Here is a 23,187-nt window from a genome sequence, read left to right on the forward strand (position 1 = left end):
TTGTGACTTTCCAAACCAACTAGTGGACTTATCCTTACAACTTCCAGTATAATTGATGGGAGCTATGCAGCTAAATGGCCTAGCCAGCTTTTAAAACCTCAACTTCTTTCTATAGCCATGTCATACAAACCACTTGCAATGTTTTGGTCAGCAACAAAAGTAAACTTTATGTAGCTGGTATTTTTTTTCTTGAGCTAGGACAAACATACATTTTCTGTGGGGAAAAAAATAAAGATTGCCAATTTTACAGTTACTATGTAAATTAATTTTATTCAAAACTGATTAAAAAACTAACAAGGCTTGCCTAACTACATGAGGTAGTACATGTAGCAAAACAAAGGACAGAAATTAATACTCTGAAATATGAAGAATACCAATAAGTTTACAAGTTAGAAAGAAATAATAAATCCATCAGCAGAAACAAAAACACCAAAAATAAAGTTCAACAGCTTTTCAGTCTTAAAGCACAATACACTTTTCATAGAAAGAAACATAGTATCACCATTATATTTTCTTCATATACCATAATATGGTAAAATTAATGCATAAGGCTATTCACCATAAATGAATTAAAAGGAAATGGTGAGGCAATAAATGAGTAAATCTTCATTAGGCTCCATACTGCTATACATCCTGGCCTGCAGGAGTATCCGCCAGGTTGTGAGAAGTAAGGGGGATTGGCCTTGTTACCATTTTCTTAACAGTGTAGAGATTGTGTTGACTGTTCACCCTCAAATCTATGTGTAGTACACAGATACCATGTACAGTTTAAGGCCTGAAATTTTCAATTACTTATGCATGTGGTTAACTTTATTCCCGTGAGGAAGGCCACTGAACTCAATGAAACTAGTCACAGGCTTAAAGTAAAGCTTGTGTGAGTTTGCAGAGTCGGGAACTTAATCATTTCAGTTTATTCCTCCTCTCAGTGTGAAAATGATCTTTCAGTGTCTGGTTATTTGAACTGACTGAGTTATCAACATCCAATAACAGTGTGTTTATTATCAAATTTAATTTAGAAAATAAAAAAAAAATGTAAATTGATCGTTCTTAACAAAAAATGTTTCTTTAAAGGAACACATTTTAATGGTCGTATCCATTTCCAATTTTTAAAAAAATCTTGATATTTGTCTAATAATTAGTGTAAACTATAAAACACTCCAGCTCTTCTTTTAGGTTGGTTATTGCTAGAGTAAATCATAAAAAGTGTTATACTTCTGACTTACAGGCATGATTTATTGTGTCAATTTATTGGGATGGCTATTTTTTAATGTAAATTGGATATAAAATCACTGGTCTATCCATGGTGTAGTTTTTAAGTTATTGTTAGTGGCATACATAAAGCACCATATAATAATGTATTCAGATAAAAAATGTAGAACATTTATGAGATTTGAATTAACTGTATAGGATAACTGCTAAGAAAATATAGCAATATTTAACACAGGATTCAAAAAATTGTTATATATCATTGTAGTTTTTCAAATGCATTTTCTCCCATGTTTAATTTTCCAGATTTTTCTCCATTAAGATTTACATGCAGCTGAAAGTCTTTTGGCGGAAAATAGTTGATATCTTCTGTACAATAATGTTACAGCTTTACACAAACTTTAGGAAGTATACTAAGTGATCTTTATTATCCTCTTCCAAGTGCTCTGGTTGCAGTTTATTTTGTTTTTTTTACTCTTTAGTAACTGGACTCAGACAACGGCAAATATTCTGAAAGCCTTGCCTCCTGGAGGATTCTGTAAACTGAAAAATAAAACCATCCCAGAGGTTATTTATAAGACCACAACACTCCAATTCACTCTTAGGAACTGATGCAAGCCCTCTGAGTCCAGAACTCTCATTGACTGGGCTCTTAGGCTCTGATCCTGCAAATTATTTTGTGCAGGAGGAATGTTGATTCAGGCCATATTTCGCTATATGACATATTGCAAGTAGGTTTTAGAGAATTCTGAGTAAGGGCCTACTTCTGTTCTTCTTGAAGTCAATGGCAAAGTTGCTATATAACTCTGCTATTCATTCCAATGGGAGCAGGATTGGGTTAATTTATCAGAACGATAGAACTTTCTGCCAGAAATAAAATAATTTATAGTAACAGCTCTACCACTGATGCTCTTTATTTCAAAAGAAATGCTTATTAACAAAACAAATAAAGTGAATACTAATATTTAGGGGAAAGCTTTGAATGTGTCAATTATTTCTAGTCAATTATTACAGAACTGGAGGGTACAATTTATGGAATTAATGCTGTTTTGTAAACATTAGTGATAGCAGAACTGCTTAGTTTTGCTGTTCTTTCAACCTCATAGCTGAACAGTGTCATGGTTCTGTAGGACAAACTGCAGGTTCTGTAGGACAACAGTCCCGAGTCAGATGGCACACTGGAGCCATTATCTTGGCTTCTTTCCATTTGAAACTGGTTGCACAACTGCTATACGTGCTTTGAAACATTAGTTTTTACTTTATAAATGCCTCTCGCCTGGGGATATGGATTAGCAATGCAGGTTCTTCTGTGTTATTAAATACCTGACGCATCGTTTACATGGACCACACAACTGATATCTATTTACTTTAATAAACTGTTAAAAGGCTGCAATGGGTTAATAGTGCCCATTAGCATTTTTTTCTGCACACATAAAATCCAGGCAATTAATCAAATACGAATCACAGTTAGACTGGGGCAAAATTTTTCAGACATATTGTTTATTTACCATAAAATGAAGTTTTGGTTGACCCCAAAATTGTCACTAATTTGACAAATTCACAGAATAGTTTTGGGCAAATTTATTTTTGGGGGGGACTTAGGTGCCAGTCATAAAATTAGAAGGGAGGCAGTACCCACCTTATAACCCAATGTTTAGGGCACTTAGCTGGGCTGTGGGAGACCTGAATTCAAACACCCTCCCCATGTGAAGAAGGGACTTGAACTTGGGTCTCCCACATCCCAAGTGAGTGGTATAGCTGAGAGCTGTAGTCCCTGGGCTATGGAAGATTCTTGCAGGGGAGGCTGTCTTAATCTCACCTTGCGGAGCTATTCCACTATGTATAAATAAATAGTGCTTGAAGCAGGGACATGAATTTGGGCCTCCCAATTGAGCACCCTTACCACTAGGCTATACAGTCATTCTCGCTTTTTCTTCTTTTCCACATGCATGTAATTCTTGTATAAGGGACGATCTGGCACAGTGTTTGCAACTCCAGAGTTCACAATTAGCTTCATGATTGTGAATGGGATGTACCAAGAATACTGTAAAGTCAAAATTTTGTTCTGATAGAACCCGGAAAAATATTTCAGAGCTTCAAATTAACTGGAAATATGCTGGCACATGTCATCACAGAAGGTACTATATAATGGTAAGTGATTTTAAAAGACTCAGATACACATCTGTATGTCTTAGGAAATCATGCTATACGTTAATCTGTTGTCTGTATCATTTGTAGACTATGCTTATTGACACAAAGATATGCAAAAAGTTAATGGCCATTCATATAATCCACCCTCAATAAGAGGGTGCCATATAAACAGCAAGTACTGGACCATTCCAAATCCCACTCACCTAAAATGAATGAATCACTTATCTAAAAAATGTAAAAGGAGGCAAAGGTAATTTTCTTAGCAAACATTGCATTATTTGCCACAGGATCAATAAACAAGAGTCGTTTTGATTTATAAGCAGCTTTTTAGGGTTATGATTTATGAGCTTAGAGGAGACAGGCAGTTCTGGTACCGCAGCTTCTCCAGTCATTGTGACTCTTACACAACCCTGTAAATCACCCATGTTAGCCTATTTATTTAGCTTTCAAGCACACACACACACACACACACACACACCTTAACCTCACCACACACAGAGACTTAGTGCAAGAATCTGAAAATGATGGCATGCATTACTAGGAGAAGGGAAAACAACAGTCTTTTAAACTGAGCTTTTTACCTTTCTGAAAATATTCCATTTTGAAAGGAGGCGATGTACACCTTCCTTTTATCTACTGGCATAACATCAACATAGCCTCCTTGGTTGCGAACTACTCCAGCATGTACTGCTGCCCGGCAGATACTAGACACCTGAGAAAAGAACAGAAGAGTTTTTGTTTGCATTAGTTCTATTATATTTTTCATTAACTTTTAGATTTACAAATAATAATAAATAAGCATATCTATGGCTCTAGATACCTTATCATAATTAGTCATATAATAAATGCAATTAAATTTATCCTCAGCAGCACTGAAATACATTCCACAGGAACTCAGCTGGCTGGCCAGCAGGCCACCAGTCCCCATTAGCTTTGTCCAGAGAACAAGGTATCTTTTTCACCACATGTCTGGAAAGTCACCAAATTCAGGATATTTAGGACCAAGGTGTGAAAGGAGGGGAGAAAAAGTTCCAGAGTCCTGCAGCCCTCACAGGGATGTCCTGTCAGCGCCCCCCCTCACTTTTATAATGAGGGGATCCAGCTCAAGTGCCCCTGCTGACTGCTGCAGTGGCAACATCGCACTCAGATAGTCTGTCCTCAATAAGAATTAATGGTTATGCCATAAAAAACAGCAAGACAGGTGGTCCCTTGGGTAGGCCAGTTCCAGGGCTTTAAAGTTTATAACCAATACCATAAACTCCAGCCAGAGACCAATGGACAGCAAGTCTCCCAGAAAGATGCCCCATTCAATAAGTGCCAGCTTCAGTCTCCAAATGTTTTTAAGGGGTAGCCCTATGTAGAGCATGTTGCAATAGTCAAACCTTGAGAGGTAACAAAAGCCTGGATAACAGTGGTAAGGTCTGCATCTGAAATCACTCCTAAATTGCAAACACTAATGACAGACATACTCCTTCCATCAAAGTGGATGATGTTCCTTCTGCCAGCTCCTCTTGCTCTTTCCCCAAACCGCCATTATCACCTCAGTCTTGTCTGGGTAGAGCTTCAGAGTGCTCTCATGCATGCCCAAATCTCCACTAGACATTGATTGAGGAGCTGAACTACTTCATCTCAATCAGATGATATAGAGACAGAGTTAGGTGCCATCCGCATATTGAAAACTCTGAACCAGAGGCCTCATCACTAATGTTCCTACCAGCCCCATTTTTACAGGAATGGAGGGGAGACAGAATGGTACTCTGCATTTGAGAACTCTTTGGGAAGAGGAGCAATTGCCTACAACTACCTGTAGAGAACGCCCTGAGAGAAAAAGAACAATGCCACTGAAGACCAGCTCCATCTACTGCCATGAGATTGGCAGGTGAGTTAACAGCACTTCAAGATCAATGGTATAGAATAATCTATACCCATCTGCATATACATCCTGGTGCTTTGCCAACACCAGGATGTACATAGATTAGTGAAGGACTGATGAAGGGAAACTGATGTGGTGTTTTGCAGGAGGAAGCTGAAGCCACCACCACATCGGTTTCCCTTCACCAGTCCTTCACTTCGTTTTAATGTCCCAAAGTGATATGAAACAGGATAATGCTAAAAAAGAGTAGTCAATTACTCAGAGAATTGGTAATCTCTCTTTTTAATTACTTAAAACTTTTAATAACTTAATGCTATTTTCAGCGAACTGCAGATCTAGTGAAACTCCATTTATACTGTAGAAGATGAGTCTTTATTTGTTTCAATGCACAGCACTGTGCAATTTGCAACTCCAGGTACAGGGAATCTCCATCTATAACCAAGCTGTTTTGTAAAGAAGAAAAAAAATGTCTTCACTGTAAGAGGATTCCACAGAATCAACATTAAAAACGTAACCAGTATAAATATCAACATTGAAAGACCAGTTTAAACAAGGCTTGCATTACCTTCCAGCTATAATTGGAACAACATATATCTGTAACTGTAGTTATTTTATAATCTAAATGCTATATAAAATACAGGAATTGAAAATAGCAATTATTTTCCAACTCCTATTCCAACCATTGAAGTTGCCAGTTTCACTGTTATATAGTCAGTCCATTAATGTCACAAAATTTCTGAGAATATAACTTTGACAAAGTTTATCCAAAGGCCCTTTTAAGTTTTCCTCCTCAGAATGACTGACTGCAGCTCTTAAACAAGCCAGAGGGGATACAGTTTATATTATTCAGTACCTTTCTTTCCTTCCTCCTTAACAGCCTTAGAATTTTGCTGTATTCCCAACCTGGCAGCCAGTAATCAAGAGACTAATTTAAATTATTTAGGGCTATTGCTGCTCTTAAATATTAATATTATGGTAGTTCCCAAAGACCCCAGTTAGGATTGGGGTCCCATTGTGCTCGGTGTCATACAAAAACAGAAGAGAGACAATCCTTGTACTGAAGGATTTACAATCTAAAGATACAAATGAAGGGTAGGGGATGTGAATGCAATGTACCACAATGAATATGGTGCAAATGAGTACGGTGAAGAATTGGCCCAGGTAGTTACATGTATTTTAAGGGGTTCATTTGCTTGTTTTGATTTTAATTGGCATTAGAGGAAGTGAGGAAGGGAGTAGGAAAAGGAAAGTAGAAGAAGAGGAAAGGCCACAGCTTGTCACCTGTCTAAGCATGACAAGCAGGATGGATTTTGTAGGTATCATGGCAGAGGTGAATGCTCCAGAAGGATCTGAAGGAAGATAATGGCTCCTTGGATTTTATCAGTGTGTTTTTCCCTAAGCAAAAGGGAGAGTGTGGGAGAAAGCTTGGAGGTGTTTAAGGGAGAAGCTGAAGGGTGGATGGTAAAGGTTAGGAACACTGGCAGAGCGGACATCACAATAGGTTACTAGATCAGTAAGGTGGAATGGGGATATGATATTTGGGGTGTTAAAAATATGGACAAGAAGCTTATACAGTGGGAAGAGAAAGCCAGTGGGAGACTCAAAGGTGGGGTTTATGTGGTCAGAATAATGAGTCAAGAAGTTGGTTTTAGCAGCAGCTAAAGCTGAATAGACTTGACGGATGCAAATATGCAGTAGTTAAGGCCAGAAAATAGGAGGTTACAGTAGTGAAGACATGGGATGAGGGCTTGAATGAGGAGCTTGATTACCCTGATGTCCTGGCCTGCTCTGTGGGCTGATGCAAGAGGTGAGGATATGGGACAAATTTATAAAGTTTTCTAAAGGAGGTGTCATTTAATTCTGGGTGTTAACTGGACCTTCAGTCTTAGTTCTTAACTAATTTTTGTATTGAAATAAATTTATTTTAAATAGGGGGATGTTTCCTATTTTGAAGGGTCAGATCATCTAACATCTTGTCCAGCCATTCTTGGGTAAACATTTTGGGTGAATTCCTGGCCATATTGAAGTCAATGGCAATATTCCCATTGATTTCAGTGGGGCCACGATTTCACCCCCACAGGTTTATTTTCTGTTTCTAAATATTACTTAGCAAAGTCATTTTATTAGCAGCTTTAAAGGCATACTTCTCCCTGGAAGTCTCCATCAGTAGCTTTGAGCTGTTGCTTTAATTCAGATATTATCTCAGCCCAAAACATATATAAGGCAACATCATGCATTTTTAAAGTAACAAACATTTCATACAGCATTATATGACCTTACTTCATCGGTGTGCAGTGAACTCTCTGATATTTGTCAGTTTTTAACAGGTCATAGAATCTGAATACCAAGCTGTTTAATCATTTTCCCTCTTTTGCTACTCAGCAAAATACCACAGCATAGCATTACTCTGCAAAGGCACTTTACCCACAAGCCTCCCTTTCACAAATGGCAATTGTTCCCAATGTCCTTTATAACAGATAGTATTGCTAACAGTTCTGTTTTTCTCTCGGCAGAATGCTATGGACAATTATTCGAAGATATTAGGAAAAGTATTTCCATGTAGTTAACTGAAGCAAAAACATTTATAAATATGAGCCAGACCCTGAGCTAGTGTAAATCGGCATAGCTCCTTTAATTTCTGTAGTCAATGGAGCTGGGCTGATTTACATCAGCTGAGGATCTAACCCACTTTTTAACATTTGTGATTGACTCAAAAATATTACCACAGGATTCTCTATCACAAGAGACTGTTCTCAGGGAAGTGATGCCTGGAATGAAAATAAGATGATGAAACAGGAATTTGCTAAGAGTTTATTTTGAGAGAAGATATGTGGGATGTAGCTAAGATCACACTGAGTCATCATTGTCAATGGAGTCATACCAGGCATGAACTGGGCCCATCAAATCTTTTATCAAAACAAATTCTAAGTGTGAAACAAGTGATAATTTGGCAACTTCAGAAGTCTCTCTTTATTCTGTAGGTGTATTTGGTGCTCGGAATCAGGGACTAACAGCAGTGACAAAAGCCAGTCACTGTACACGTAGGTGCTTCAAAAGCATCTCCAGAAAGCTTTGACAGTTCACCTCAGTCCTCATCTGACTCAATTTTCTGCAAATCTTACACCTTTTGCAAACACCAAAGTCAACATTGAACTGTTTGTTGAAGTGCAAATATTGTTAAAAAGTTCTGTGGCATAAGGCATAATATCAAAATGCCAGAAATAAGGCTCTGAGCCTTAGATAATTGGAATAGGGGAAACTGAAAGCATGGACTTCCTGCTCCCATGAGTGGAAAGCAGGAAGCTGTTGTGAGAGTGGCATATACTATAGTTATTTATTATCTACATTATGATAGTGCCCAGAGGCCCTATTTAGCATTGAACCTCACTGTCCTAGCACTGTACGTACACAGAGTAAGAGTCACTCCCTGCCTCAAAGCACTCATAATCTATTTTAAGATAAGACAAAACAAGAGGCTGCACAAACCAATGGAGGGTACAGGGGAAGGGAGGATGAGTAACAGTGACAGAAACACGCATGTGGTTACTGACAACTGTGCACAAGTACACGGTTTTATGTTAATTTGTGGGAAAAGCTGACAAATAGACTGGTACTGCTGGCAGAGCAGAGGGTAATGCAATGACTAGCAATCTCATCAAGATTAGGGGCAGTCACTGTAACCTCAGAGCTTGACGGAAATGGTAAGAGAAGAAAATAGCAAAAATTTTGTGGGGCACCATGGAGGATTCAGATTCGTCCCTGCTTAGATCCAGGGAGAATGGGATCAGAACCAAAATTTTCTAAATCAATTTAAGAATAAAACACTTTGCTCAGCCTGCTGTGTAGCAGTATTTTCAACCTTCTACCCTAGCTAGTATAAAAAAAAAGTCTTAATTAGAGCTTCACGAATGCTGCAAAAACAGGTTTGCAAAACCTTTTATTTCTTTTGCACAATGGATGCATTTTTCCCAGCAACATGGCTGCAAATATTTCTGTACAACATGGATGAATGTTGAGAAAGCAAATTGTTTAAAAGCAGAACTCTTAGGAGACTAATTAGAGGCTATTTGGGACTACTTCTGAGTAAAGCGCACAGGATTTGGCCTTTTGAGATCAATGGGACTTCTTGCTTGAATGAGGGAAGTAGAAATTAGTGTTTATCCTCTAACAGGATAATCTCCTGTAACTCATCTTGACCCCAGGGCATTGACTTCAGACTGCTACTGAGGAGCTGAAAGTAATTCCTTCCTCAAAAGGCACACACTTTTCCATTTCCCCTGTTGACATACATACTAATAAACATGCACATGAATAACTCAGTGAGATGTACTGAACTGAAGGGACTACTCCCATATGTAAAGTTACTCATGTACATCAGTGTTTGCAAGGTGGGAGCCCAAGTTATTTACTAAGTATTACTTCTTTCTCATAATAATGATTAGTACTTATATAGTGCTTTTCATCCATAGATTTCCAAGTGCTTTAAAGTGTTTGAGTATCATCACCTTGGTCAGCTATTTGTCATCACACTACTGAGGTCTGATTAAATATGCAGGCTAATGCCTCTTACTGGGAAAACGGTGAACTGCTTCCTCTGCAGCTAACCCATTGCTGCTCTCTGGACAGATGACAGAGGAACACAGTATCCTCCCTACTTCCCCCCTGCTGCCTGCTCCAAGACTAAGCATATCTCCTCCTATGTAAAAATCCTACACAGGTTAGAAACAGTGTGCAGTCTGTATCTAAAGTCCCCTGCATATTATAGCAAAACAACGCAACTCCGAGTAGCACCTCTGCTCTGCTGCAACAACTTTCTCCTCAAAATAGATAGATAAAGGAAAATCCATTGGTTTTCTTACTGAAAAATTGATGTTTTGGAAATGGATTTGGTTTGTTAGAAAGTCAAAAAGCAGTTCAGTTTAAAGGATCATAGACTAAGGTGAAGAAGAGTTCCCACCTATTTTTAAACAATTAACAATTAAACTGAAGGTAAAACTAGGAAAGTGTTGCCAGGTATCATAATTGGTAAAAATGTAGACAATTTTAATGCCTAATGAGTATAATCCAAATGATTAACTGAACAAAATTGGACTCGATAGATAAAGAGGAACTTTGTCAAAGTCAATTGGTCTAAAACTTGGTCTATCTTGTTTCTCTTGGAATGGTTTTCCAACTACTTATGCACCCACCTTATAGTGGTTCCATCTAGGCTATATTTCCCTAGTTTATTTATGAGATGGTCATGTGAGACAGTATCAAAAGCCTTACTAAAGTCAAGATATACCACATCTACTGCTTCCCCCCCATCCATGAGGCTTTTTACCCTGTCAAAGAAAGCTATTAGGTTGGTTTGACATGATTTGTTCTTGACAAATCCACGTTGACTGTTACTTATTACCTTGTTATCTTCTAGGTGTTTGCAAATTGATTGCTTGATTATTTGCTCTATTATCTTTCTGGTACTGAAGTTAAGCTGACTGGTCTGTAATTCCCGGAGTTGTCCTTATTCCCCCTTTTACAGATTGGCATTATATTTGCCCTCTTCCAGTCTACTGGAATCTCTCCAGCCTTCCATGAGTTTTCCATGGCTCAAATAACTCTTCAGCCAGCTCTGTGAGTATTCTAGGCCCTGCCAACTTGAAGATATCTAAGTTGTCTAAGTAATTTTTAACTTGTTCTTTCCCTATTTTAGCCTCAGATCCTATCTCATTTTCACTGGCATTCACTATGTTAGACATCTGATCACTAGTAACCTTTTTGGTGAAAAAAGAAAGAAAAAAAGTCATTTAGCACCTCTTCCATTTCCACATTTTCTGTTATTGTCTTTCCTTCTTAGTTGAGTTGAATAATGGGCCTACCCATCCTTGCATCCTTCCTCTTGCTTCTAATGTATTTATAGATTGTCTCTAGCTAGTTTAATATCATTTTGTGCCCTGGTCTTTCTAGTTTTGTCCCTACATGCTTGTATAGTTTTTTTTTTTAAATATTAATCCTTTGTAATTTGACCTCATTTCCACTTTTTGGAGAAGATTCATGCAATTCTTTTTAAGTGACATTCATGCCACAAAAGTTCTCTATCCAATATCCTGGGCCCAGATTTTCCCTCGTATTCAAATCCATGGAAGGGGACTTTTCATTAGATTTCCCATGAAGAATTCCTTGAGGAGACCCCCCTCCATTGTCCAATCAGTGGTGTTTGCTTCCATAGTAATACTACTCCAAAACACAGTTGATCTTGTGGATGGGCCTGCACTCATACTAGCTCCTTGCAGCTCTGCTGACTGCTTGCCATCATGGGTCTTCCCTTCCCTACACCATTTTTCAGTACCTCTAATCTCAATTAAAAAAAAATACTATACATGTGTATAATAAAGCCAGGCCAATCTTCACCAGGTCCATTTGTTTGCATGTTGTATGCTCTGGCCCTATCCATTGTCTGCATCTTAGACTGTAAGCACTTCAGGGCAAGAACTGCCTCTTTTCCATGTTTGTACAGCACCCAACACAATGTGGTCCTGCTTAGGGACCTTGGGCTCTACCTGGGGACCTTGGGCTCTCCCATAATATAAGATTGAATTATCATGGCTCAAACAGAGTTGCATTACCAGAGACCCCTCTGTGCCAAGGTGGCACCAAGTGACACTGCGAAGAATCAGGAGAAAACACAGTCTCGTGTCTGAACTAACTTTTTTGACTATTTTCTGCAGGACCAGAGGGAGGATCATGTGTGTCCCCATCCTCTGATTCAACCCCTAGTCCATTCACTGTGTGGGCCTAGCCCATTCAGAGATCCCATCGCTAGGTCCAGGAGGAAAAGTATCATAGAGAAATCCAATCCCCCTTTCCACACAAAGTAGGAGAGATCCTCACCTCAACCCTCTCATGAGCCCAGTGAGAAACAATATGAACCCCCAAGGGGAACGTATACGAGTGCAGGGGGTACAGTCATATAAGCACATTGTGAACAGAGAGGAGTGGAATCTGTGCCAGTTCCAGCTCTGCCATCAGGAGAGCTTTTGGGGGGATTGGAAGAGCAGTCACCATATACAGATTTTGTGACCAGGAACCCTACAGTGACAAGGGCTAAATAGTATTCAAAAAGGGGAAATGGAGCTGTGCTCTGCTTCTGGTGGATGAACTCCACCCACGCCAAGCATATATGTATGTGAGAGAGAGAGAGTGGGGGGAGCTGGGGGATGACTTTCATGCTGTATGTTTGAAAACATGCTTCAAACATTCTTTAAAAAGAATTAAACATGAATAACTGTCAGCATCTCAGTATTCAGGGGCCATTCTCCAACAACAATGAATGGGTACTGTACTCCCACTGGAGAAAAAGAGATGACAGAGAAATAGATTTCAGTTTCAGATTTCCAAAAATAGCTTTATGGTATTCTTTTGCTTTCCATCAGAAAGTCTTATTTATAATTTTGAAGACTGCTACAAATATGTGACTGTACATTACTGAGATACGTCCAAAATAATTGGATTATGTATATTTATTTTTATAATAACATGGTATTTTGTTTCACTGGAGTCTAGAAAATATGTTTGTATCTGGAAAGGGTCATTAAGGGTCTAACCCTTCATTCATTGCTCATGTCATACAAGTCAGTGGCAATTTTGACCAAAATTTTCAAGTTTGGGTGCCTATAGTAAGGCATGTAACTCTATACTTAGGCACCAAGTAATTGTCCTGATTTTTAGAAAAACACTTCTTCGGATGCATCCGAAGAAGTGAGGTTTTTACTCACGAAAGCTTATGCCCAAATAAATCTGTTAGTCTTTAAGGTGCCACCAGACTCCTTGTTGTTTTTGTAGATACAGACTAACACGGCTACCCCCTGATACTTGACACCATGCAAGGCACTGATTTTTAGAGGAGCTGAGTACCACTGAATTCTGTGGGAGCTGTGTGTGCTCAAATCAGGCCAGTAAACATGCCTAACACTAGGTATCCAAGTTTGAAAACTTTGGTCTTTGAGTGCATGAGGTACATAGGATCAGGCCTGAACTGTCACACTATATAATATCCTCTCATTGTATATTCCATTATTTCATCATCCACATTTATGAATATGCTTGAATAAATCATGCTACTTACATCAGAATAAATTTGAGTTCCAATTACACGAGCATAGTGTGGGTTTGCCTGCATACAGTTGCGAGGACAATACACTCTGAAAATTGAACACAAACATACATTTTAAGAATGTAACTACAATATTACAATACCACATGTTATTTCATTAAACTGGGCTTCAAGATTTGACACTCAATGAATTCAGTGATGGATAAAGATAAGGTATCCATACTGATGATATTAGATCGATCAGCTAGCATTGATGCTATGGACTAATAGGCGTTATTGATGCACTTCTGGTCCCTGGCAAGAGTGGGTGGTGGAGGACTTCAGTAGCTCTGGGCTTTTCTGACAAAGAACACCCAAAGGGCAATGCTGGGCAACTACTGCCTCTGCCCTGAGGAACCGTTACAGCTTTCCTTCCTCAAAATATTGAGACATAAGCTTCTTTTGATGAGTGAAAATGTTGGCTTCAAAGAAACAGCTTACACATTTTGCTGAAAGCTATAAATTGACTTATAAACAAGATACTCACCATGCCCTACTTTACCAATCTATTAATATTTCTTTGTAAACAAATATTTCCCTGACCTACTATCCTCCAACCCCAGACCTCCCCAATGAAACAACACAGAGTTGTGTCAGACCCCTTTATGATATATATTTGGAGTGCCACAAGGATCTGCTTGGTTCCCTCTTATTATTCAATGCGCGTGCAAGACCGTTAGGAAAGTGAGTTAAAAAAAAACAGCGGCTAAATTATTTTCACTGTGCTGATGACAGCCATCTCTATTGCATCCAATCCAGACAGAACAAACAAATGCCTTTCCCAGTGTCTAGGCACCTCTGGGGCCTGGGTAAGAGTGAGCTGGATGAAACTTTGCCATGAGACTATGGAGGTGATGTGGGGGTTGGAGGAAGGAAGCACAAAAGCTGGAAGTTATATCAGTTCCTCCAACATCTGTGACCAAAGGTTGTGATCTGGGGTTGTGGTTAGACTCCTAGCTGCTTCTGGATGATCAACTAGGAACAGAGACCAAGACTACCTTTCTCCAATCTGTGCCTGGCCATTCTGCTACAGCCTTTCCTCTTGAAGGCAGACCTTGCCATTGTGATTAATGCCTGTGTCACCTGTGATTAGTATATGAAGCGTGGTTGGGAGACCATGGAGGAGAAGTGCTGTTGCCACAATTTATTGCTGCTTGTAACTTGCTGGGTTGTGTTTTTTAGATGTGTGTCCAGGGCACCCAGACAGTGTTGGATCGGACTTTGCTTTGGAGTTTTTAAAACTGATCTCTTTGTCACTCTTTGACTTCAGGATTTTATTTTTAAATGTTTTCCTAAAAATGGCTTCTATTTTTTCACTTCAGAATGTATTATATTGTGTAGTAACAAGAGAGAAGAAAGATGGGTATAAGGATGGGATTTGCGCCATCCATTCCTGCATTTCATTCATTTACTTATTTCTACACCTTATCCAGCAAGACTATGCAGCTATAGCCAAACACCACATGAGTCCAAGGTCCCAAATGCTACATTATGGGATGTTTTCTTAGCAGTTCTAGCTTTGTGTTTGCTTCCTCTATTGACTGTAGGACAGCTATAAAACTACTCTTGTGGCTATCTCCAATCTCACGGTAAATCATGCTACACTGTATTTACCTCTGACTCATCTACGGTTTTAAGAACTGTTACAGGTTTCCTTCCTCAAACTAGTGAGGCACAGTCTTCTTTCAAAGAGTGAAAATGTTGATTTCAAATACACAGTTCAAATACACTGCTCACACATTTTGCTGAAAGCTATAAATTGGCTTATACACAGGATTCTCACCATGGGCTACTTTACCAATCTATTAATATTTCTTTGTAAACATAAATATTTTCCTGACCTACTATTCTCCAAAAAAACCCAACCAAACAAACAACACCTAAGACACAGGGCTGTGTCAGACCCTTTCATGATATCTATTTACAGAGGAGTAAACTGAGGCTCAGAAGTCCATTGCCCAAGGCACACAGCAAGTCCGTAATATAGAATGGAATACCACTAGGCCACACTTCTCAAAAGTGCAAAAAGACTCATGTGCTATAGAAAGTGTAAAAGATCCTTTATTTAAAATAAATAAAAGTATACAGATCCTCCTCTCCTCAGAATGTATTTACTAGCTGACAGTGTTCTTAAACCAGAGACTGAAAGACAAGCAAAACATTTGTGGCCAGATTTTTAAAGGTGCTGAGTACCAACAGCTCCCACTAACATCGGTAACGATAGTGGGTGCTCAATACCTTTGACAAAAAAAGACTATTTCTTTGTGCTTTGATATGACAGAAAGATTCAAGACTTTTACCTTGGGCAATGCGAGGCTGGTTTTTGAAATGGGCATAGCTGTTCCACTGTTGTTTCACAGGTGATCGCTTGAACTGAAGAAATAAAACACAAACTAATAGATATATGCAGTCAAAATACAGTCCAATGTATGATGAAGATAATATATAAATAAATGCTAACCTGTTACTTTGGAGACTGTGAAGGAATTAGCAGACTGATATTTGCTAACAGAAAGAAGAAATAAAAGAAAAAGTCAACAATCAAACAATGTATTTAATTGATTTCCAAACATAGGCCCAACAATGATTATGCTTCATTGGAATCCACTAGTTTAGACCCCAAGTATGGAATCCCTGCATGTTCACTACAATTACTACATTTAGTTTACATTCACAGTGAAATTCAGTATGAAATCAATGATTAGCACAAAGATGTGTTAAGCTCTGAATTTCCTACATTGTCAATGACTTCATTTGACAGTACAATAACAGCTAATGTAATCGGGTTCCGTGATTCTGTTTTAGTCAGAAGTGCCAATCAGCAGAAGCATCCATTGACTGTTTCCTCATTAAGGACCTAACCACAGCATTAGCATCATGCAGGCACAGGATGCCGTTCAGTCAAAACCAGTGTCAGAATCTGGAACATTGTTTTTCAGATTCATTTCTGCTTTTACATTCAGTTTGTTACTGGTATCATCAGGTCAGCAAAAAGGATACCAATTTTCTTTTTATTAATAATTACATGGTCATCAGAAATGTAAATTCCTTTTCCTGTCTCTGAACTTTTATCTAATAACTGGTCAGTACTTTCCTTCATTACTTCTTCATCTCAAGGGATCTAGTCCTAAAATCTTTGGGTTTTTTACAACACCCTTAACCAAGAAGTAAATGACCTTGTTTGACTTTGGTAAGTTTAATTACTAAAGGAGGGGATGAATCCTTAGTCATCTCCAGAATGGATTACTGTGATGTGTTTTTGTTGGGCTACATCCTGAACTTGGAATGGTTTGCCTGCTTATTTAATTTATTTATTCCTATTGGATGGTAATTGCACATGTGCTCTAAAGTCACCACCGTCTTCCAATTTGCCTCCAGTTGCAATACAAGATGTTGGTTTTAACCTATTATATGAATAGTTTGGATCCTTGCTCCCTTAGGGTACACCTAGACTAGGATAAAGGTGGTGGCATAGACAGGGAAAGTTGTATTTTAACATGTGCTAGCTCGTCAAGGTGAACCCCAATAGAGGGAAAAAATGGAAAAATTTAGTCTGATTTCAAGTCTAGCTTCATCTTGACCATCTAACACACTCAGGATGTGTCGACATTCAAGCTGGAAGGTATAATTTTCAGCTTGAGTAGACATACTGGTGCTTTGATTGAGTTAGAGCACTAAAAATAGAAGTGTAGCTGTAGTGGTGGAAGTGGCAGAAGGGGCTGCCTGCCCTAAGTATGGTCCTGTCCAAGACCCTAAGTACAGACTTGGGGCAGCTAGCCCCTCCTGCTGCCACAACTACACTTCTATTTTTGGCATGCTAGCTTGATCACCACTGGGCACAGCAGAGAGAGCAACAAGGGGCTGTTCATAGCTCCTATGGCTGTCTCTACCATGGCCCCTGCCCCGACATAGATTAGATAGACCTGGAGTCTGCTCTAATCTATACCATCTGGCTAGGGCATGCAAGGGGACTTCTGCCAGTTGGAGACTGACTGGGCAAAGTGCATTCTAACCATGCTCCCACCCTGCACATCAAGGGCTGAAGGAAAATTGGGTAACAGTCAGCTATGTTGGCTGTATGCTTGCTGGAGGTTCCTCCATACTGGGATAATCTCCACCTGTGAAGACGAAGCCAGTTTCTGTCCTCTTTATGCTGCATGGCTGATGCAAACTACAGAGTGAGCCAGACAAACGGGCCTTACCTCAGGAAACCTTTCCTCACATGACATTCTGTCCAATCCCTAGTTTAGCACTGTAACCCTGCTCTGGACTTTTCAATACTGCACACTATTCGATACACACAGAAGCATGTGAATAGCTGGACATTATTGCATTTTCCCTTACCAAGGTAGGGAAAGTAGTATTAGATTACATTCCCACATGCTATATAAAGTCAGTTATGGTTTGTAGGATTTTCTTTTCGATATCTTCTATGGTTAAAAATACCAGTATTGGGAGCGAGTTCAGTATTACAAATATTCACACTGCAAGTAATGTCTTCTGGCTAATCACATGCTGTTTCATCTTCTTTCAGGTTTGCATCACTGAGAAACAAACAACTAGATTTGCATGTGGCAATCCAGCCTGAGTAAGGAGCAGCACATTAGAGCAGGATGAGAACTCAGACCCAGTCTTGCCCCTGCTTCTCCTTGTATTAAGTGGAAAGTAAACTGGGATTTCTCCTCTGTGCTGGTTCAGCTGTACCAGCCTGTGTGCACCTCACTGGCCTGTTGTGGGGTCAGAGGCCAGGCTCAATCCACTCCACATCCCGGTTTATATAAGATAGACATGAACAAAAACAGCAACTGACAATTTATCATAATATGCTAGGGTGAACCCTACTTTGTTAATATTAACACTGAAGTAACATTAACCTCTTAGTATTCTAAAGAGTTAGTACTGATGTTGTGCCATAGTTGAACCCTGGCAGACTATATCCTCCATTCCCACCCACCACATTTTTTGTTTTCTTTTACAAGTTGAGAAGTAGTTGGACCTGCTTTCCTGTACAATCACTCCAACAAGTCTCCAGATAAGGATCCAAACTTTGCCACACATTTCTGAATCAGACCTCCAGAGTGTTTTAAGTTATCCTATCACTAGCAAATGTAAAAGGTTGTGCCAAGTACAGAATTGTAAATTTGCCTGAAGTTTCACATACAGATACTTAGCCTTGTAAGGAAACTGTTAAACATTTACTTAAATAGCTGTACTTTCGTGTTTTATGTGAGCACGTAGTAGGAGTGATTCACTTCTAAATACAATTTCTTATGGTTATTAAAGATCCCATAGCACTCTTCAGAACAGCAGAGAGGGATGTGCTCCAGTATCCTGGGAAAATTCCAGTTTAGCTAATTATTATAGAATATTCTGCCTACTGTAGCCCTACAGGGCTAGCCTGTTTGCTTGCTTATATAGCTTTTCTTATGGGTTTGATTATTTGTTTTATTATAATAGGTTTACAGATTTGTACTAGAGTATTTTTGGCCATAACTCAAAGAAACTACAGGCCACATCCTGTATGTTGAGTTAAGGCAAGTTAGCATCCATACGTTCGAGACCTTTAGCCTAGATAGGTGATGATGAGCTAAAGCAGAAAGGAGATATATATATTTGTGACCTTTAACATAGATAAGTGAGGTTGCTCAATCAAGTTGGTATAGGTAGGGGCTACCTAAGTTCATACCCTCTTTAAACTTTGCAGGTACAACCCAAAGAACATGGAAATAACCGGTTCAGCCAGAAATAACAGATGTGAGAATGAGTGAATGGTCATTAATAGGTATGAATATGTCATTAATATGTTCAAACATGCCAGCCTATAGAGTACATGTACCCTGATACTTTGTGGGTGAGGAAATTCAGTTTGGACATGGAAGGAGGACACATAGTGCTCAGGTTCTATATGAAGGGTAACCCCCATATTAAAGGGCAGTTCATCATTGTTCAGTTAGTTCATTAGTTTGTAGTTGTTTCTTAATTCCTAATTGTTAGTTCTTAATTCTTAGTTCTCAAGTTACTCAGTGGAGTCAAACTCTAAGTTAGCTTCTATAGTCTTTCTATAGCTTTTTAGCTCTAGCTTCTCCTAAGTTATTCACCACCCATTTGAGAACTGAGGAACCTGAACCATTGGACTCTCTTAGCATGCAAGAGGCAAGGCTGGTCCTTTGTCTCTTTCCACCAGGTTATCAAGGAAAGGTGTGAGTATGCTAATCTAGAAACCTTTCCAGTATATATCACATGTATCTCTAAAACAATATTATTGCCTTTGTAATTCTGATGATTTTCCATTTGATTTCTATTTGATTACTTTTATCTCAATAAAAGTCTTTAAGGCTGTATTTTGTTCTCAGTATGAGTGCCCTTGTCATACATCCCGAGGGTCCTTGCAAACTCTGTGTAGCCTGATTCAGGGACAAGAACCTTATTATCTTCTGATCAGATTATTTGGTGAGCCTGTAACCCATATTGTATAAACAATATTATTAATCTCCTAAAATTAGGCAGCACTGCCATGGTTAGTCCTTAAAAAAGCATTACAGTACCAGTGTTACACAGGATGAGCAGATCATTTCAACTCAGGCTATGTCTACACTACTGCGATAAGTCAACCTATGCTACGCAACTCCAGCTACGTGAATAACATAGCTGGAGTTGACCTACCTAGGTCAAGTTACTGCGGGGTCTGCATCTCCCGTTGATTTACCTTACTCTTCTCTTCAGGGGTAGAGTACAGGGGTTGATTGGAGAGCGATCTGCAGTCGATTTGGTCGGTCTTTACTAGACCTGATAAATCGACCGCCGATGGATCAATCTCAGAACGTCAATCCCAGCTGTAGCATAGACCTGCCTTAACTCAATTTCAGTATGCACTGTTCCTTTGTAGGTACATCTTTACATTTGTATCAGAAATAGATGAATGCTGCAAATATTGAGGTAATTTAATCATAAATATTAATTTAGCTATTTGAGAGACAAGAGGGAGGGGGTGAGTTAATATCTTTTATTGGGCCAACTTCTGTTGGTAAGAGAGACAAGCTTTAGTTTACACAGAGCTCTTCTTCAGGTCTGACTATCTGACATAATTGCCAAGGGCAACCATTATATATTTTCCCTGCCTCTTCTATTTGATATAGCATTTTTGTCACTTCCTAGCCGATAGCTGTTTTGTCATTTTGCAGTATGCTCTTAAGAATGGCTACACTTTCAGAATGATACCTATATTCCAGAATGTGTCATTTTTACGATGCTTTCAGATCCTTCAGGATGAAAAAAAGTATATGGGAAAACTATTATTGTGACTTATTTCAGGTGAAAAAAAAGTGCAATATATTGGAAACATCACACATTTTAGTTGTAAGCACTCAAAGTATCAGTAATCTTGGACTTACCCAATTGACTGAATGCCATTTCTATAAGATTTGATGAAATAGTTTTTCCTTCCTTGCCTAGTGATATCAACCCAACCACCATCGTTGTCTAGAATACCATAATGTATGGCAGCTCTACAAATGCTGGATTGCTAAAAAATGGAGCAAGAAAATCATTTCCACATCAGGTGAAACAATTATTTTCCATTATATTTTAAATGTGAAAAGGCAGTTCTTCATTACAACTGTGTCCAATATCCAATATTTGCATTTGTTAAAGCTACTCAATCTTATGCCTTGCAGTCCTCATGCCCATCAAGCTATTCCAAAAGCCAGGGATCAGTCACATATAGTAGCAAATCCACCATTTTTTTCCTGCCCACACCCTATGGGGACTGGGAGGGTGAGTGGTGAGTCACTACATGAGGCCTTCACCACTTGGGGATTCCCCTACACAGAGGTAGCCAGTGAAACCACTTTTTGGCTTCTTGTGCCCTCAAAGCGAGGCAAAGCGGTAGGAGCATGGTCCTGAATCCAGCCCTTACCAAACTTAGCATAGGTAGCATTACCGGCTGGGGCTGAAGCCTCCACAGACATTCCTATTGAGCTTAATGTAGTTGGGACAGCCACCACCCCACATGAAGAAAATGTCATTTTCCTATAACTCAGAATGAAAGCGTATGTTTTCATACTGTCTATTGTTTCCTCCCTTTTGTTTTAGTGCCCCACAATGATATGCAACAGAATAAAGCTGAAGGACCAGATATTTAAAACGAAGGATTAAATTTATACATCTAGACCCATAGTCCCAAAAGCAGCCTATAAATATACACCCACAAAATCGTAAACAGCATTTGTACAGATTTATAGCTGTCTAAATGATCTGCACACACAAATCCTGCTTATGTGGAAAAATGTGAGGTATTATATACCCAAAAATTACATGTTCAGAAGTGCAGGAACAAATCTAGAGCAGGTTGAGGCTACCTTAATTTGCAGTAGGCTTTTTACTTTTCTGAGTATAGACTTCTTCAGAATGCATTCTTGCTGATAACACATTTTAGCTAATATTCCAAATTAAAAAGACAGAATTTCATTAATTATATCTATACTAAACTCAATTTAAAAAAATATATATATATATTTACCATTTCATAATGAACACTTCCAATCACTTTGCCCTTACTATCCAAGCAGCCAGCAGGACATTCATACCTAGAGATTTAAAATACAAATTGGTTTCAGATCCTATGATTGCAACAGGGAAAATATTTTAGTTAACATACACACAACTGTTTAGAATAATCTCAGATAGACAAACTGTAGAATGTATCATACCTATTGCAAGTTGTCCCTTTGCACTGGTCTCTTAGCCTTACTTCACAAGAAACAATCTGAGCTAAATAACAAAAAGCCAGTTTAATTAAAATGTTTTAGAATGCTTTTTGTACCACTTGGTTCAAATTAGTTGGCATATGAAAAAAAATGCAAACTCCTTACACATTTGTTGTGTGCTTATTACTTCATTTCTCTCACTATCATCGCTCCTTGTAGAGCCTGCAGGTGAATGGGTCCTGGATCGACTCTGTGATGTTCTATCCTGTGCTTTGGATTGCTGCCGTTCAATCTCGTTGGTTTCCTCCTCTGGCTCATGAGGGGAGTAATGCCTGTCTGAACCCTCTGTTTTAGTGAATGAATGAGACAAATAATTTCTCAGAACAGCTTTTAGTCCGTTTTTGTAAACGGCACTGACATAAATGTGGCAACTTTTGTGAATATTCATGCTTTTAATATTTTGTTTTCATGGAACGGTTTAAAAAGAGATGAATAAAATGAAAAATTTGATCCTTCCATTGACTCATGGGATTCATCAGCTAGATGAATAGCTGATGTTTGGTAACATACACCATATACTTTACTGGTGTCTTACATGGATGTCTTGCTCACTTTGTAGCACTGACAGCATAGTTTTAAGTGTGAACGTGCTGGCAATATTTCTATTGCGGTAACTTCCCTCTGTCATGAGGGAATCCATATACCAATAGTGGTATTTCTTCACATGATGCTACCTAACCAACCTTTTAAGTGCAGCTTGCTATAATTAAAGAAATTGGGCTTCTAAATCTATGTCCACCTTAAATTAGGCCCTTTTCTAGGTAAGTTAATAAGGATCCTAATTTTCAAAGGTGTTCACATCTGAGCGTAAGTCCCTTATTTAGGTACCTAGATTTAGGCACTCAACTGTGACCCAGTTGAACAGCTGAAGAACTGTATTCAGTAATCTTACTTTTCAAAAGTATTAATGTAAGTAATTTTCAAAGTCACATATATATATATAAAAAAAGAAATATAAGCCCCATAATATGCTTCATTCTAATGTTACAAAATGTAATTAATACAATTTTGAAAAATACAGAAGATAATAATGATGCAAGCTGGCATTTTACTGGAATGAA

The 23,187-nt window shown here is 38.7% G+C and overlaps 1 protein-coding gene across 1 annotated transcript in view; it reads right to left on the bottom strand.

The window, feature by feature from the left end:
• Positions 1–233: 233 nt before the first annotated feature.
• Positions 234–23,187, bottom strand: part of CRISPLD1 (cysteine rich secretory protein LCCL domain containing 1) — a 59,686-nt gene continuing 36,732 nt past the window's right edge. Inside the window, 10 exon segments of the mRNA XM_054021030.1 lie at positions 234–1,730; positions 1,733–1,749; positions 3,939–4,069; positions 13,335–13,410; positions 15,662–15,734; positions 15,823–15,866; positions 20,753–20,883; positions 21,880–21,946; positions 22,070–22,130; positions 22,232–22,411. Coding sequence (XP_053877005.1) covers positions 1,678–1,730; positions 1,733–1,749; positions 3,939–4,069; positions 13,335–13,410; positions 15,662–15,734; positions 15,823–15,866; positions 20,753–20,883; positions 21,880–21,946; positions 22,070–22,130; positions 22,232–22,411 — 833 coding nt within the window. The 3' untranslated portion in view covers positions 234–1,677.

The sequence above is a fragment of the Malaclemys terrapin genome, chromosome 2 (assembly GCF_027887155.1).
Source record: "Malaclemys terrapin pileata isolate rMalTer1 chromosome 2, rMalTer1.hap1, whole genome shotgun sequence".
In the NCBI taxonomy this organism is placed as follows: domain Eukaryota; kingdom Metazoa; phylum Chordata; order Testudines; family Emydidae; genus Malaclemys; species Malaclemys terrapin.